The sequence below is a fragment of the Momordica charantia genome (genome assembly GCF_013281855.1).
Source record: "Momordica charantia cultivar OHB3-1 chromosome 8 unlocalized genomic scaffold, Mcharantia_2.0 BLBB01000008.1, whole genome shotgun sequence".
Lineage (NCBI taxonomy): Eukaryota > Viridiplantae > Streptophyta > Magnoliopsida > Cucurbitales > Cucurbitaceae > Momordica > Momordica charantia.
In genome coordinates, this window is record NW_028275166.1 from 30,122,196 (window position 1) to 30,137,213 (window position 15,018).

The 15,018-nt window shown below is 39.4% G+C and overlaps 2 protein-coding genes across 2 annotated transcripts; both read right to left on the reverse strand.

Annotated features, from left to right (window-relative positions):
- Nucleotides 1-3,107: 3,107 nt before the first annotated feature.
- On the reverse strand, nucleotides 3,108-5,816 carry LOC111018201 (SNW/SKI-interacting protein). The gene is made up of 2 exons (XM_022294207.2): nucleotides 5,487-5,816; nucleotides 3,108-5,083 (listed from the first exon to the last, which is right to left on the reverse strand). The coding sequence occupies exon 2, from the start codon at nucleotides 5,063-5,065 to the stop codon at nucleotides 3,251-3,253; it is 1,815 nt and encodes a 604-aa protein (XP_022149899.1). The 5' UTR covers nucleotides 5,066-5,083; nucleotides 5,487-5,816; the 3' UTR covers nucleotides 3,108-3,250.
- An 819-nt stretch (nucleotides 5,817-6,635) lies between these two features.
- Nucleotides 6,636-15,018, reverse strand: PEP (RNA-binding KH domain-containing protein). The gene is made up of 6 exons (XM_022294219.2): nucleotides 14,535-15,018; nucleotides 9,802-10,042; nucleotides 8,706-8,854; nucleotides 8,359-8,613; nucleotides 7,810-8,004; nucleotides 6,636-7,034 (listed from the first exon to the last, which is right to left on the reverse strand). Exons 1-6 carry the CDS (start codon nucleotides 14,922-14,924, stop codon nucleotides 6,834-6,836), a joined length of 1,431 nt encoding a protein of 476 aa, XP_022149911.1. The 5' UTR covers nucleotides 14,925-15,018; the 3' UTR covers nucleotides 6,636-6,833.

Below are 15,018 nucleotides of genomic sequence, written 5' to 3' on the forward strand. Positions count from 1 at the left end.
GGCCAGCTCTTTCCTTTTGTGGCCTGACTGGCCATCGCTTGACCCCCCTGGAATTGTGTGGATCATAGGAGGTTGGTCCTCTCGCTTGGGTAGGGTTTTGGACCTTTCTCTCTTCTGTTCCTTTCTGCTGCTAGAAGGATTCGAGGTCTCTTCTCGGTCTCGCTTACCGACATACTTCTTGAAGTAGCCTTGTCGGATCAAACCTTCGATTTGTTGCCCAAGTCAAAACAATCGGAGGTATAATGGCCATGGTCCCGGTGGTACCTACAGTACTTTGACTTATCACGCTGCTCGGGATCCTTCTGCATCTTCCTTGGCTCTACCAGTAAGTCCAAGTTTGAATCCTGGATATTGGCCAGGATTTCGGACAAAGGGACCTGTAGTTGCGTGAAGGTGCTGAACCTCTGAGGCTTGTCACTTTCTGATCACCTCGACGACCATACTCAAGTTAACAGAAAGAGTTCCCCCTGCCATTTCCTCCGTTGCCATTTTTCTTCTTGTCCTTATTCTTCTCGATTTTGGAAGGCGAGCCATTCCTTGAATACTTATCTTCTTTGGACATCATGATGTCCTCGGCCTCGATGAACTTCGTTGCTCTATCCAAGCATCCCTTCAAGGTCAACTCGGGCTTCTTTGCCAGTGACCAACTTAACTTCTCATGTGTCACGCCATTGCAAAAGGCGGACCGAGCTAGTAGGTCAGTGCAAGTCTCAACCTTGATCTGTTCTGAGAGGAAGCGCTTAATGTAATCCCTAATAGGTTCTTTTGGCTTCTGTCAGATCGAGAAGAGATACGTGTCTGAGTGTTTCGCGTCCTTGTGGGCTGCAAACTGGGCTATGAAAGCCTTTCTAAGCTGTTTCAAGCTCGAGATCGAGTAGGAAGCCAAAAGTCTAAACCACTTCCTTGCTGGCCCCTGCAGAGTTATAGAGAGAGCTCTGCACTTCATCGCATCTGAGTACGCGTGAAAGTCCATGATGAACTCGTAGGTCTCCACATGGTCGACGGGATCCTTCGTCCCATCGTATTTGTTGAAGGTTGGAAATCCGCTCTTCTGCGAGATGGGGGCATCTAAGATGTCTTGGACGAAGGGCGGTTCGTCAGGTTCATCATCCTCTGTAGCTCTCACAACTTTCTTCAAGTTTCCCTTTAACTCGCTGACCAACTCTCTTCTCAGCTAGTCAAACTGCAGCTGCAAGCTCACGTTGCCTATAGATTCTTCCGGAAGCTCTCTTTCGAGGCCCCCGAGCTTTGGACCTCGCGTCTTGCTTTGCCCGTCTACCTTGGAGGGTTGCAGGGAGAGCTCAGGTCGGTAGTCTCCCGTTCTTGGCAGGTTATTGCCCCTAAAACTAGCTTCGAAATCAGCTCCTCAGCTCTCTTCTTCTGGGAGTGGTCGTCCACCTTCTCCTTTCCCTTCTTTGGGTCACGCTGAATCTCAGGTAACGGGACCTCGAGATTCAGCAGCGCTTAGGTCATGGCTTCCAAGCGAGCTTGCATGTCTGCCAGTTGTGATTGCATCTGCTCGGACGATGGCAACTCCACCAGAGTGGACTTCGTTTTACAAGTGTCAAACAAGTCTTCGGTTTCCTTGGTAGTGGTGGGTGATCATCCCTTCCCCGCCTGCCATTAGGCAGGTCGCGATCTCCATTGTCATTCTCGTTACTTCCAGAATGGGAACCGTTGCCTTCAGCCATTCTTAGAGCAAAAAGCTTATTGTCATGCCGGTTCCCATAGACGGCGCCAAATGTTGATGCTACTTTCCGACCGAACTTGCACATCGGTGATGAACTGACGTGGACGACACTCCGAGGTGCTCGCAAGTGAACCTGCACAAAGATCAGACACTCCGACGCCCAAGTTAATACAAGCTCAGAAGTCTAAGGTCGTTCTCAGAGAAAATTGCATATCTGACTCGTGGGTGGAATGTCCCTTTTATAGACAGGCTGGGAGAGACAGGGCAGTTAGTTGGTTACGACATACTGTTATGTCTGTCGGGTCCCCAAGTCGACGGTCGGGCCTGAGGTCGGAGTCCTCAGGTTGGTTTGGATCATATCCTTGGCTCAGCTCGATATCGAGGTTTGGTTTCTGACGTCAATTTGTGATGTCTCGAACTAAGAATGTCTACACATGGTGACTTGATTTTTGACCACCAATAGCCATATCCTTAAATTACAATTAGGGCGAGTGCTTGCTTAAATGTTGGGTGTTCACAAACTTCCAATTGGGTAGATTCTGACCTAAGACCTATAAGGTTCATGACCAATTAATCTCATCTGATTCTCGTAGCTTTGTATTAAAGGATTTTTGTTATGTATAGCTAGCAATTGTGTTAGGATTTCGCAAATATAGGGACTAAAATGATCATCTCTTAAGATATATGATCGTTTTGAAAGTAATCTTGAAAGTTGAGGGATGAAAATGAGATTTAAACTAAAACAAAAATAATTATTACTCTTCGAGTAGGACGGACCAAAATAAGATTTAAACCCGAACGTTGAAATGGCAGGTGGGTGTGAAGATAGTAAGAAAAGGGTATTGGACAGAGGATGAATGGGGCAAAATGAGGAGTGTGTCTGTGTCTCAGCACAGGGCCGAACAGCAAGGATTGTTTTCAGTGATCTCAGCCACTCCTCCTCCGCAGGTTGTCTTTGAAGCATTTCTCACCATGGAGAATCCTTGAGCTCAAATTCTCCTCTTTACTTCACTTCATAGAATATGCTTTTCAGATTGAAAACTCTTGTTCACTTGTTCAGAGTTATGTGCTTTCATTTCATTGCTTTCCTCCAAACTCTTAAGTTTCTAATGTCTCATGTGTAGGATTGTTAATGGATTTTAGTTTGTGTTGATAATTGTCTCGTTTTTGGTTTTCTATTTTCATCAAAATTATACCATCCTTGATGAAGAAACCAAATAATTTCATTGTCCCGTGAGATTAAAGTATGTGTTTTACCCGACCCAATCATTCCAGAATAACAGGAAAGAAAAGATAGAAAGAAAGAAAGAAAAAATTAACTGTAGACTGTACTATAGTCTATAATAATGGTTACAATTGCACCACCTGCAAGTAAAAGTAATACTCAATCCAAATGGAAATCTCCCAACACAAGAAAAACAAGTAATAGAGTAAAATTAAATAGCAAAATAAACAAGGGCCAAGTTAAAAGTACAGTCCAAATGCAAATTACTGAAACTCTTTATAGATAAGAAGAGAATCCAAGTGATTGTACATGAAAAAAACTGATAGCATTGTTACCTAATGGCCTCTTTCAAATCCAATGCGAGTTCTACCAGAACCACCACCCTCGTACCCATCTCGCATTGATGAACCTGCACCAGCTCTCATTGTACCACCAGACCCAACTTTATCCATAGCTTTCTTACCTTTCTTCACTTCAGTCAAGAACTGATCGAGCCCGAATGGATCAGCTTCCTCAACCTCTCTCTCAAACTCAACTGGCCTGTCTCTAGGTCCTGACCTTTCTGCAGTGCCCGAAAACGACTTGTCTGGTTTGAAGCGATCGGTCTTCATTATCTTGTCTAGCTGTTCATCAGCACCTCCATACATATCAGAATCAGCATCCTTTTTGGGTCTGTAAAGGGTTGAAAGAGTGGGTTGAGCGGTAAATAAGCCCTTGTCGTATATATTATACTGGTCGTCCGTGGCGAACCCAGAGTCCATTCCTTTGTCTTGGTTAAATAGCCTCTGGTCATACATAACCTCTCCCTCCCTACCTGCTCCGGTAGAAGCCATACCTAGTGCAACCTTCTCACTAATATCACGATCTCTATCTCTCGTAATCTTACTTTTCTTTCCCATTGCTGCATCTTTGGCCTCCAACCTCCGTTCCCTTTCCCTCTCTCGACGTCGTTCCTCTCGTATCTTCTCCCGTTGCAACCGCTCTTCCCTTTCTTCCCTGGTCTCCTTTGGTAAATCCTTATCTTTTTCTCTTACACGCTCGAACTCCCCTCTCATCTCAGAAGTATCTACTGTGCTCCTCTCAGATGGATAAGCAACCACAGAAGGAGGTGCAGCTCCAGTTCTCTCAGACCGAGCTTTCTGAGCTAAGGCTCGGAGCTCCAGCTCCTTCTTCTCCTTCTGCTTCATAAGCATTTCTTTCTGAACCTTGGATCTCATTGCAACTGCTTCTCTTGCTTTCTGTTCTGCAACATAGAGTGCTTCAGATAGCTTTGCAAAATTATCATTGATTTGAACTTCTTGAAGGCCTCTCCCGTCGGCCGCAAGGCGCTTGTCAAGCGGGATTGTATAACCTTTAGGATTCTTCCAGTTTGAAATACAAGGTGGAATCTTCCAATCCTGCTGATCCTTCACAGTGACAGGGCGAGGAGGGGAATGCATAACAGGCACAGGCGGAGACCCCGAAGCTCTAGGAACACGTTTATGCTTGAACTTTGGAGGCTCGAGTGGATCTACAGGCATCTCCACCATTCTAATTATTCTCTCCTTGGCGCCTGAATTAAACGCAGCTGATTGTTGAGATGGCTTATACTTGATGAACTTCGAATCCGATGATTGTTTGGGTACATTTTTAGGCTGCGCTGCACTCAATCTTACATTCACTATCTTTTCAAGTGCAGACTTTGTTTCCTCAGTTGTTTCTTCAATCTCTTTCTGCAATTCTTCATCTTCATCACTCACTTCATCATTTTTCAAAATCATTGGAATGAGGTCTTTATGTTGCGAATAGACAATCTTTTTAGCATTTTCATTCTGCTTGACAATGGCATCATATGCAACATTTCCGTGCGCATCCACTGTAATAGGAAGTATCTTCGATCCGGGCTTCGACAATTTGTCTCTACCCATGTCAAGTGGATATTGAGCAATGTGAATCTCTGGAAACGCACCGCCATCTCCAAAATCCTCTACTTTCCTAGGAACAAATCCACCACGCTTCAAGTAAGGCGGCACAGGATTCACCTTAACAACAGAAGTTTGCTCTGCTTCAGATGAACTAAACCGCTGCTTGAACCATGGATCATTTGAATGATCGTAGTGTGTTACACTGGTTGACTTTGCAGCAGGAAGAAGGTCTTTCAGAGTAGCCATGATTTTAAACTAAGCTACCTAAAAAACCAGCAGAGGCAGTGAAAATCCAATTGGTACAAAACAAAAAATATTCTTATTTACTGAAACCAATTGAGAAAACTAAGAAAACCCTCGATTTAAAAGAAATATCGGTAACCCAGAGTTTTACTATTGCTGGAAGAGGGAGGAAACGAACATCTCATTCAAATAAGGGGCTTTTAAATTAACGGGAAACCACAGAATTCTGACCTAAGTAAAAAAGTGGAGAATCTGAGAATTTTCCAGAACAATAAATTACGAGCTATAAATGAAAAAGAGTTTTCCTAGTTCACTCGCAAAAACAGGTGCAGCTAGATTAAAAAAAGAAAGAAAGAAAGAAAGAAAGAACATCCCAAGTTATTCATATCCAACGAGTCCGAGAGAGAGAGACAGAAACGTTAACCTAAAAGTCACAGCAGACACACAGCAAAATCAGCCCAAATCGCAGAATACGCGAGAGAGGATGGTTTTTCTTCTGAGAGGGATTGTTTCAGTGGCCGAGACGGCAGAAGCAAGAGAAGGGTGAGGGGAGAGGGGACGAAAATTCGAGTTCGGAGCTGATGGAAAGCTTCCGAAGAAGGACGGAATGAAGGGAAAGCTTCGATCGGGCTTGGAACAAGAGATTTGGAAGTTGTGATTTGCAGAGATCGAGCCACAAAGAAAGAGAAGGGTTCCAGGGAAGATCGAAGGGAAGACGAAGGGGAACAGAGGGTTCGAAAGTATCATAACCGGGGAAGATATCGGGTCGGATCTAAAGTAAATGTTTTTTTTTTCTTTTTTCTTTTTTAGTACGGATTAAAGTACAATTGAAATTTGAAATTTTTCAAGGATAACATAACTCAAATAAAACCAAATTATAATTTTATATAAAACATATTTTAAAATATCACGTTTATATTATATTTAAAAAAAATTGAAAATTTTCCAACTATTTATATTGTTTTATCTCTTTTTTATGCATTTATCTTTATTAAAATATTTGAAATTTCACATGATTTAAAACATCCCTGTTTCACTTGGACAAAAAATAAATAAATAAACAAATAAATGGTCAAATTTCACAAGCATTTCAATGAATTTTGAGTTAAATTAATAATTTAACTTGTCATATTTAATATTTTATTAATGAATTAAAGATTTAAAAAATTATATTAGTAGACTTTTTATTTTCTTTTTTCTCCCAATAAATATCCAGCAAGATAAAAAAAATTAATTAATTCACTTTTAGAATTTCAAATCACACAGAATTTGAAACCATTCATCCATCTTGACTTCAAATTAATATTAAGAAAGACAAACGACATCGTCCAAATTCAACAAAACAGCGTTTTTTTTTATTTCTATTATTTTCTTTTTTTTGTGCGACTAAAAGACCCCATCCTATCAAACTATCAACTCAATAATTTTGAGATTGTCTGTCTCAGTTTAGTCCAATTTTTCTCAAGATTTAACTTGATTTGAATTCTCCAAGATCAGTGTGGAAAAAGTATCCTAAAATTTTGATTAAAAAAAAACCTACTCAACAATAACACATCAACTCTGAAAAAAGAGAGAAAAAAAAGCGTAGGACAAATCTACCCAGCTGATCAGTTTCATTATGGCAGAGACAAAGTGAGTAATAAAAAAGTTTTTAACTACTTTAGGCTGACTTTACAAACTACATTCCAACGTAATTCATTCATCTTCTTGATAAAAATTAATCGGAAGCAAGATCGAATCCAAGCGGGTTCGAATCTTCAGAGCAATCGATTCAGAGCCGGAAGGTACTGTAGCCTCCTAAACCAGAAGACCCATATCCACCATATGACTGTGATGATAAAGAGGATGAAGTGAAGGATGAAGTGTAGGATGAACCTGAACCAGCCAACTGGGAGTAGGATGACCTCAAGCCTGCGTCTAGCCTGCCATAGCTGCTGCTTGTTACTGGTTCCTTGGGCCCACTTACTGCTTCCTACAAGAACAAAGGGAAGCAAAAACATATATATGTAAACATTAGGAAAGATCAACAGATGAATTATTCAACACCATAGCGCCATTTGACTCGGGATCTCCAGATGCCGGAATCAGAATGGCAGTCTTTTCTTTCATAAACTAGATATTTGAAGATGAATAGACAACCATGAAAATTGGGAACTTGAGACTCAGAAATAATGTGTTATTTGGCCAAATGGTTGTGGCGGTTCTTTCAGGAGCCTAGTAGAAGTAATATTGCTTCATTGTGCTTCTCGTTTTATTAGAGCTTTTCGATGGTAAAAGGGTGCAAATCCTTGTAACATTACACATGATTGATACAAACAAAATAGTTCTATCAAAACATGGGTGAACTTTAAAGGCAATCAGTTCTATGAAACATTTGAAAGATACTATTCGCAGATCTATGTTACAAATAGCCTCTTTTCTCTTTCTTGTGGGATAAAAATTACAAATAGCCTCGTTAACATAAAGAAATGCAACGATACTAAAGACCAGGATTCTTATATTACTAAAGAAAAAATGTTGTGGTTACCACTTGATTGCTCCTTTTATCTTGGGCAAAAAAGGGGATCTTTTGCCTTCAATCTTGATGGCCCATTTATGATACCTAAAATTGTCTGGTGTAACGAGGCTAAGGCTTCGGCCAAAGAAGAGCTCCAAAATAGAATAAAAATAACCCCAATACAACCCAATGAACCAAGACAAGCTTTTTACCCCGAAGTTATTAGTCAAAAGGGAACGTTAAGTATTACCTGAATTAATTGTTGAGCCATCTGTACTTGTGAGGAAGTGCCTTTTATTTCCACGGTGATCTCATCAGGTAATCCCCTGCTCTCTTGTATGGTTAAGATGGCACCACTATTGCGACGGATGAATGCAATATTTGTTCCTCCAACCCCAATGATGTCCTCAGCATAAGATAATGGGATCTGCATTGTTTGAGTAACCTGAGAGGAACAGCAAAGAGGTGACTTGATCAGAGAAACAAAGACAGACTCTATAACTACTGTCTGAGCGAAGCCCCCATTCATCATTATGCTAAATAACGCACGTATGCAAAATATGCCATATATTTTGGACCGTTCTCGATACACAATAGGCATATACAGGTGACAAGCTTGCTTGCCACACCACAACAAGGAGACGAGCCTAAAAAAGAAATCACCTAACAGTACTAATGGACATGCAATGATGGTCTTGTTGATTGTGGAGTTCAGTAGGTGAGATAATTTTCTCCTCACTAAGTCAACATAAACCATTCCCTTCTACCATTAATTGGAAAACCGTGCTACTATACCAACCTGAGTGACAATAGGTGCACCAGAGCGAGCAACACCTGATGATCGAATGCCAGGAAGTATTCGATCTTGTCCATAGAGAGAAATACCAGAGGATGCCATATGAGAATCAAGATGACTTTCCCTGTCATGAAATAGAGATTCTCTTTTTGTAGCAGGAGGATATTCGGTTGAGATTACGCTTTGAGATGCAGTATGAAGCGAGGACTTGTCAGCCCAGGTGTCTGTTTGACGATCTTGCGAGGCAGTTGTATTGAACTAAAAAAGGACAATGTAGAAACAACTCATAAGAGGTCCTAAACTATGCAAAAGAAAAGGTTGATCATAGACCAAACAAGACATGAACTTACACTCTTTTCAAACAGAGGAAGAACGCTATGATCAACTAAAAACTTCCTTAGGTGGCCGACCACTGCCTCTAAAGCCTTGAGAACCTTTAAGGATTCTCCCTGCAGTTCCACCATCCTCTCATCTGCACCAGCATAGAATGGCATCTCATCTGCAAGCATTTAATGTAGATGAGAACGGGAAAATTGAGAGAGTACCCATAGAAGAAGAATCACTATATCCGGAAACGTATTATTATCTCAAGACATTATTAGTTGCTTGCACCTGGTGTCTGAAGCTAGAAAGGCTTGAAGTTAATAGTCATCATGCTTGGTAAGTTTGATTTACAACAATATAATTGAGGTAGAAAATAAAGACTTATTTTCTATAGCTAATTGTCATATACTTTATTTTTAGGTCACTTTTTATCAGATGCCAGCAGCAAGAGAAAGATGATGGTGAATCAGAATGAGTATGCTCCTCTCAGATGACCTGAAAATACTCCAAACTTGAGAATGATCCCATACTGCATCCCCCATCCAATTATGAAGGGACGATTTATATCATTATTATCATTTTTGCATACAATGCACCAAAAAGAACAATATAGTTAGTAACGAGTTCATCTCAAACAAGAGGTCTCAACCATCTAATTTTCCTAATGCCAAAAGGCCAAAACCTGAAAATTTTATGAATCTTAGTTGCAATTCCACCACACAAAATCACATCTCTGGATTCATAATGCACCAAAAAAGGACAATATAGTTAGTAATGAGTTCTTTTGCACAAACCAAAGATTAGTAAGGTGAACCAATTTTTAACAGATCCATTTGCACTTCTCACATTATGGTGGTCTTCTATCGGGGCAGTATTATTCTTTAGAATGATCCCTCCCTTGCAGCGAGGTTTTGGACGGTGTGCTTATTCCCCTTTCTGATGGCTCTACACTTTCTTTTTAATAAAAGACCAAAGAGCAAATGAAAGGATATACAGTGGGAATACGCACCTCTACAATTTAGCTAACTAGTAGATTTTGTGACCTCGACAAAATAATACAGCTAGGGCCAAAACCAATCAGGAAAAGAGCACAACGCATGCACTACAGAGAATGAAGCATACCTCCTGATAACACTCGCACAGAAGCTCCTGTACTCTCCTGTATAGATTTTATTAATGAACCCTGCTTTCCAATAAGATTAATAGCTTGAGTTGATGCCACAAGCAACCGGATTGAACAAAATGAAGCCTTAGTATCATCTTCATTCTCAGAAAATCCAGACACACGTTTGAACACTCTTATAACTGCATCCATTGCAGGGGAAAGAGGCGCCTCAGGCTCTTCTTTTCCCGAAATTAGCACCTGAAGTAAACTTTATACGTCAAAAACTGAATGAACAAGTTTCAACAAGATCTCCTATTTAAAAGAAATTATACAAAAATGCATCAAAGCATCCTTGCAAATCAATTGAAGCATCAAAGAGAAGTTATAACTTATACCTCTCTTCTATATATTACAGTTCTTAATTGGAAGTGAACCTAATCACAATCATTTGATCACTCCCCAAACCACAAAGTGCAAATTCTAAATTTACCAGATACATATCACCACCTTCTAAAATTTAAAGCCAATCAGGAAGTCCAAGATTACTAAACAAAATGGAAGTAAAAAACAGACCATACAAAAACACATGTTTAATGGAAATCAATAACCAGCCCACTGTCAAATTTTGATTTGAATCATTTTGTTTAATGGAAAATCAACCATTCATTGAGAACCATAAAAGAATACAAAAAGACATACAAAAAAAACAACCCAAGAAAGAAAAGCAAAAACAAAGCTACTCCAATCAATAGATTAAGCCAAACTGATCATTACAAAAAATCATTTTGCCTCAAGTCCTACGCCTTCTTTGGATTGTTAGAGGATTACGCATTGTACAATACATTGAGCTTTCAAGTCTTTACACCTCGTGAAATGATTAGAAGAATAATATCAAATTGTCATGTTCTTAAAAAATATAACAGTTAAGTGTTTCCTTGTGCATCTCAAGCCAATATACCATGAGTTAATAATTTAACTCGTAACAAGTTTTACCACGAACTAAAAAAATGTTGGTGACAAAAATTAAAGAATAAGTAGATTAAGAGTTATTGGTAATGATGTTAAAAGAATGCCCCTCTCCCTTTTTAATTTTCTTTTTTTTTAACAGAGTTTTGGCTTCAGCTCTTAGTTGATGTAAATATTTCTATTCTCCTTTTACTAATTAATGATCTCTTATCAGCTGGAACTGGAAGACCATTTTGTAATCCAGCCTTGCAGTTTCTTTTTTATATTTCAAAACATCAAAAATTAACTATCAGTTTCTTACCCAAAAAAATATTTATCAGTTCTCTTTTTTAATAACCGAGAGTCGGAGCTTTGCTCCCCAATACTCGGGACACCCGCACCTACCCCAAACCCAGACCCAATAGACTAAAAAAGAGAGAGATTTATTAGTGATATAATGATTTTGTTGAAAATAAATAACTTCAATGTGTGTGTGTGTGTGTGTATTTAAAGCAACCTCGCTTTCATTGAGAAAAATGAAAGAATACAAAGCGCATACAATTAGACAACCCCAACAAATGGAGCTAAACTAAAACAAAAAGGGCTCCAATCTAACAAAATAAGACCTAATAGTAAGGCCTGGTTTCGTTCTCTCGGGTTGCCAATGTCTACACCCCCAAAATCTAACGACTTGCCCACCACCTCCCACTTGACTAAATGAGAACTATTCCCCACATCAACCCCTCCCCATAGGGAATCCCTCATGAACTTTTTGAAGATCTTACTAACTGAAACAGGCACCCTAAACAGGAAAGGAAGTAAGTTAAGATCCCACCCAAAATAAATTGAACAAGAGCTAGTCTACCTCCTTTGGAGAAATAACTATTCTTCGAAGAAGCAATATTTTAAAAGGCTTTTGAGGCTTATGCCTCGAGGCTTGCCTCGAGACAACGCTCTAACTTTTAGCCTCGAGACCTGTGCCTCTACGAAGATGCACCGATGCTTGAAGTCTTTACGCCTCGTGTACTTATTAGAAGAATATTATTAATTTGCTCCATTCTTAAAAAATATAAAGGTTTCTTTGTGTATGAAATGCTAATATATGAATGGTAACAATTCAATCTATCACTACTTTTACTACCTACACTTCAAAAACAATAGAATAAGTCAATCCTATTAGTGATAATAATAGTGATGTTAATGATGTCCTTTTCTAACTTCTATTTAAGTGGCAATTGTCTGGGGTGAATTTTTTACAATTTTATATATAACTAATATCATGATTTAGATACTTGATTACACAAGTTTATGATTTGTATAATTTTTTATAATTAATATTAAGGCTTACAACTCATACCGCCTCAAGGCTTACACCTCGCCTCTTCAAGAGGAAAATTGCAAGGCCACCTTTAGCCTTTTAAAACATTGCCAAGAAGAGGGACATCTCATAACCTTTTCCACCCAAAAAGACAAACTCCTAGAGAGATGCTCAAGAGGGAGACCCAAATAGGAGGATGGAAAAGAGCCAATCTCACAACCCACTAAGGAGGCCCACTTATTCAGATTAATATTTTGACCAAAAATAGACTAAAAATGACCCTAGATTAACAAGAGACTCCTCCTTACCCAAGAAAAATAAGATAGTGTCATCAACAAACTAGAGATGGGGCAAACACAGGTTATCCCTTCCAGCCCGAGACCCCGAAAGAATACTCCTCTCCAGCCCTCTCAAAATGATTCTACTCATACTATTGACCAATAAGAATAGACAGGGGGAAGGGGATCCCCTTGTTTCAAGCCTCTCAAAGCGTGAAACCTACCTCTTGGCTTGCCATTAATAAGGATAGAATATCCAACCGCTCTAATGCAACTCCAGATCCAAGATCTCCATTTAAAACAAAAACCTTTCTTCCCCGTAACTTTATCCATAAAGTCCCAATTCACGTGATCATTAGCCTTCCTTTTCAAAGTCTATCTTGAAAATAACTTCTTCTTGCTCACGACTCCTATAGGACTTTAGCTTAATTAATAATTATTTAAAATAGTGAAAACAATTGAGAGAGAAATAGGTTTTTATAGTTTTATATAATTATTTATTATTATGTTTAGTAATACTTAATTTGAAATTTTATGATTTCTATTTAAATGGAAACTTATGCCTCATTTTGCTTTGAGGCCTAATTCTTTCCTCTTCAAGAAAAAAAGTAGGCCGCCTTTACCCTCTTAAAATATTACAAATATTGCTAATAGTACCCTCTTAAAATATTACTAATATTGCTAATAGTACGCCACTATAACTAGCTTTACACAAACTACCCACTCTCAACCTTGCTTCACACCATATCACCACCCTTCCTCTACAAACTAGCTTCTAAAAAAAATTAAGATACACCCAAACTACCCCCAAGTAACTCATCATGTTGCTTCAATGTCCTCTTGGTGCAATATTCAATCGAAAAGTTATAATTTTTTTTTTTTTGAGAAGAAACAGATTTCATTAATGTAATGAAATAGAATAGATGTACAAAAGGGGGTAATATAAAGACTTTTTTAGAAAAATTCTAATGAGGATCGTGACATTTGGAGAGTTGTGTTCATATTTCGTGTAGGCCAGCTATCTTTAATGTCTTGCTCGTAGCCATTAAACTCTAAGAATTTAACTCATTGAAACTAACCACTAAAATTTTCCTTACAACTATTCTATAGAACGAGCGGCCAAACATCCCAATTTTTTCTCCTTGATATTTTATGTAAACCTTGGCTTGCACCAACAAAACTTGCTTTCTTTTATTGAGAAAAGGTGAAACTTTCATCAAGACAAATGAACATACAGTGGTAACAACCCAAAAATACACGGCCTCAAGGAAACGTATGAGACAAACTACAAGAGAGAGGAGGAACCAAACAAAGACCAGTCAGAAAAGTCTAAACCAAAAATAAGTCCCACAAATATGAACAACAAAGAAAAGAAGAATATCACAAAAATCATCAAACCACCAAAACTCAATCGACAAATTCTGTTAATATCTTCTAAACACTCCACTCAACATTTCAACATAAATGTAGAAAAATAGAAGTTACTGGAAATAAAGAAAGAACTTGGGAAATAAAATCAGCAAAAACGGATGCAGCAGAGCAAACACAATTAGTTGTTTTTATCTCAAATCAAGCTTCAATTATAAACAACCAGAACAAGGTTTAACAGAAGTTCCTCTTTTTCAAGAAGTTCCTTTTTTTTTCTTGAGAACTAGGAGTCGGAGCTTTGCTCCCTTATATCCAGGGGGCAACCACGCTCAGCCCCGAGAGACGTCAAGAGTTTTTGGTATTAAGCTCACCAGAAGGTACAAACTTGAGGCCTCTAAGCAAGTATGACTAACGGACCCCAAGTCACTGCCAACTAGGCTACCCTAGGCGGCCTAGTTATCCTAATATCCGACACAGATTCTGCGGCTTATAGAAAGAAGTAGAAAATAACTTCTTGGGACTAACACATAACATGTTAACTTGAGGGAACCAGCCAACGATGGGAGAATGTTCTTGTTTTTTTTTTTTTTTTCTGGAAACCCCATGGCACGAAAATGGAGATATTTCTTGTCTAGGAAGTGTCACATCCAGTCTAATTATCCACCGAGAAACAAATAAAAATGGTAAGGCTGGAGCAATAACAATAACTAGGAAGATATTCTCCAGACAAACCCGTGCTACTGAACCAAACAAAGCAAAAAAAAAAAAAAAGTAATATAAAGTTCCAGTAACATGCCATTCCTCTACTAAAAACAAGAGCTTGGGACAGAAAAACACTCACAACGCGATCAGGAGTGCCAACAGCACCATCAAGAACCCGAATTCTGGCCTTCGTTTCCTCGCACATCTTCTTGATAAGATCGCCCTTGCGCCCAATAATGCTACCCACCTTAACAACCGGCACTATAAGCCGGAAAACGCAGTCCCCGGGCCATCCCGGCCACTTTTTATCGGAGGAGCCAGTATGATTGGAGGCTTCCTGAGCTCCAGAATCCGAAGCCGGCACCGATAAATAGTCGGAGTTAGAGGGATCCAGGTCGGATTCAGCGCCACCGGCTTCCGTAGAGTCTAGTTCTGCAGCAGCTACAGAGTCGAGCGTCGAACTTTGGGGGTTGGAATTGATGGCGGAGGCATCAGTGGAGCCATTCTCTGCAATTTTGTTGGTGGCCATCGACAAAGATGAAGAGGGGAGTAGTTAGGGTTAAGACTTCAGAGGTTTTAAGAAAACAAAGAGAAATAGAAGCTACCACAGCCAAATACGCTTC

Excerpts from the sequence above, each read along its gene's own strand:
- LOC111018201 (XM_022294207.2), bottom strand. The coding sequence starts at position 5,065 with ATGGCTACTCTGAAAGACCTTCTTCCTGCTGCAAAGTCAACCAGTGTA.
- PEP (XM_022294219.2), bottom strand. The coding sequence starts at position 14,924 with ATGGCCACCAACAAAATTGCAGAGAATGGCTCCACTGATGCCTCCGCC. Across the intron at positions 8,614-8,705 it reads TTCCTCTGTTTGAAAAGAGT|TTCAATACAACTGCCTCGCA; the intron begins GTAAGTTCATGT and ends GTCCTTTTTTAG. Across the intron at positions 7,035-7,809 it reads TGGCTCAACAATTAATTCAG|GAAGCAGTAAGTGGGCCCAA; the intron begins GTAATACTTAAC and ends TTGTTCTTGTAG.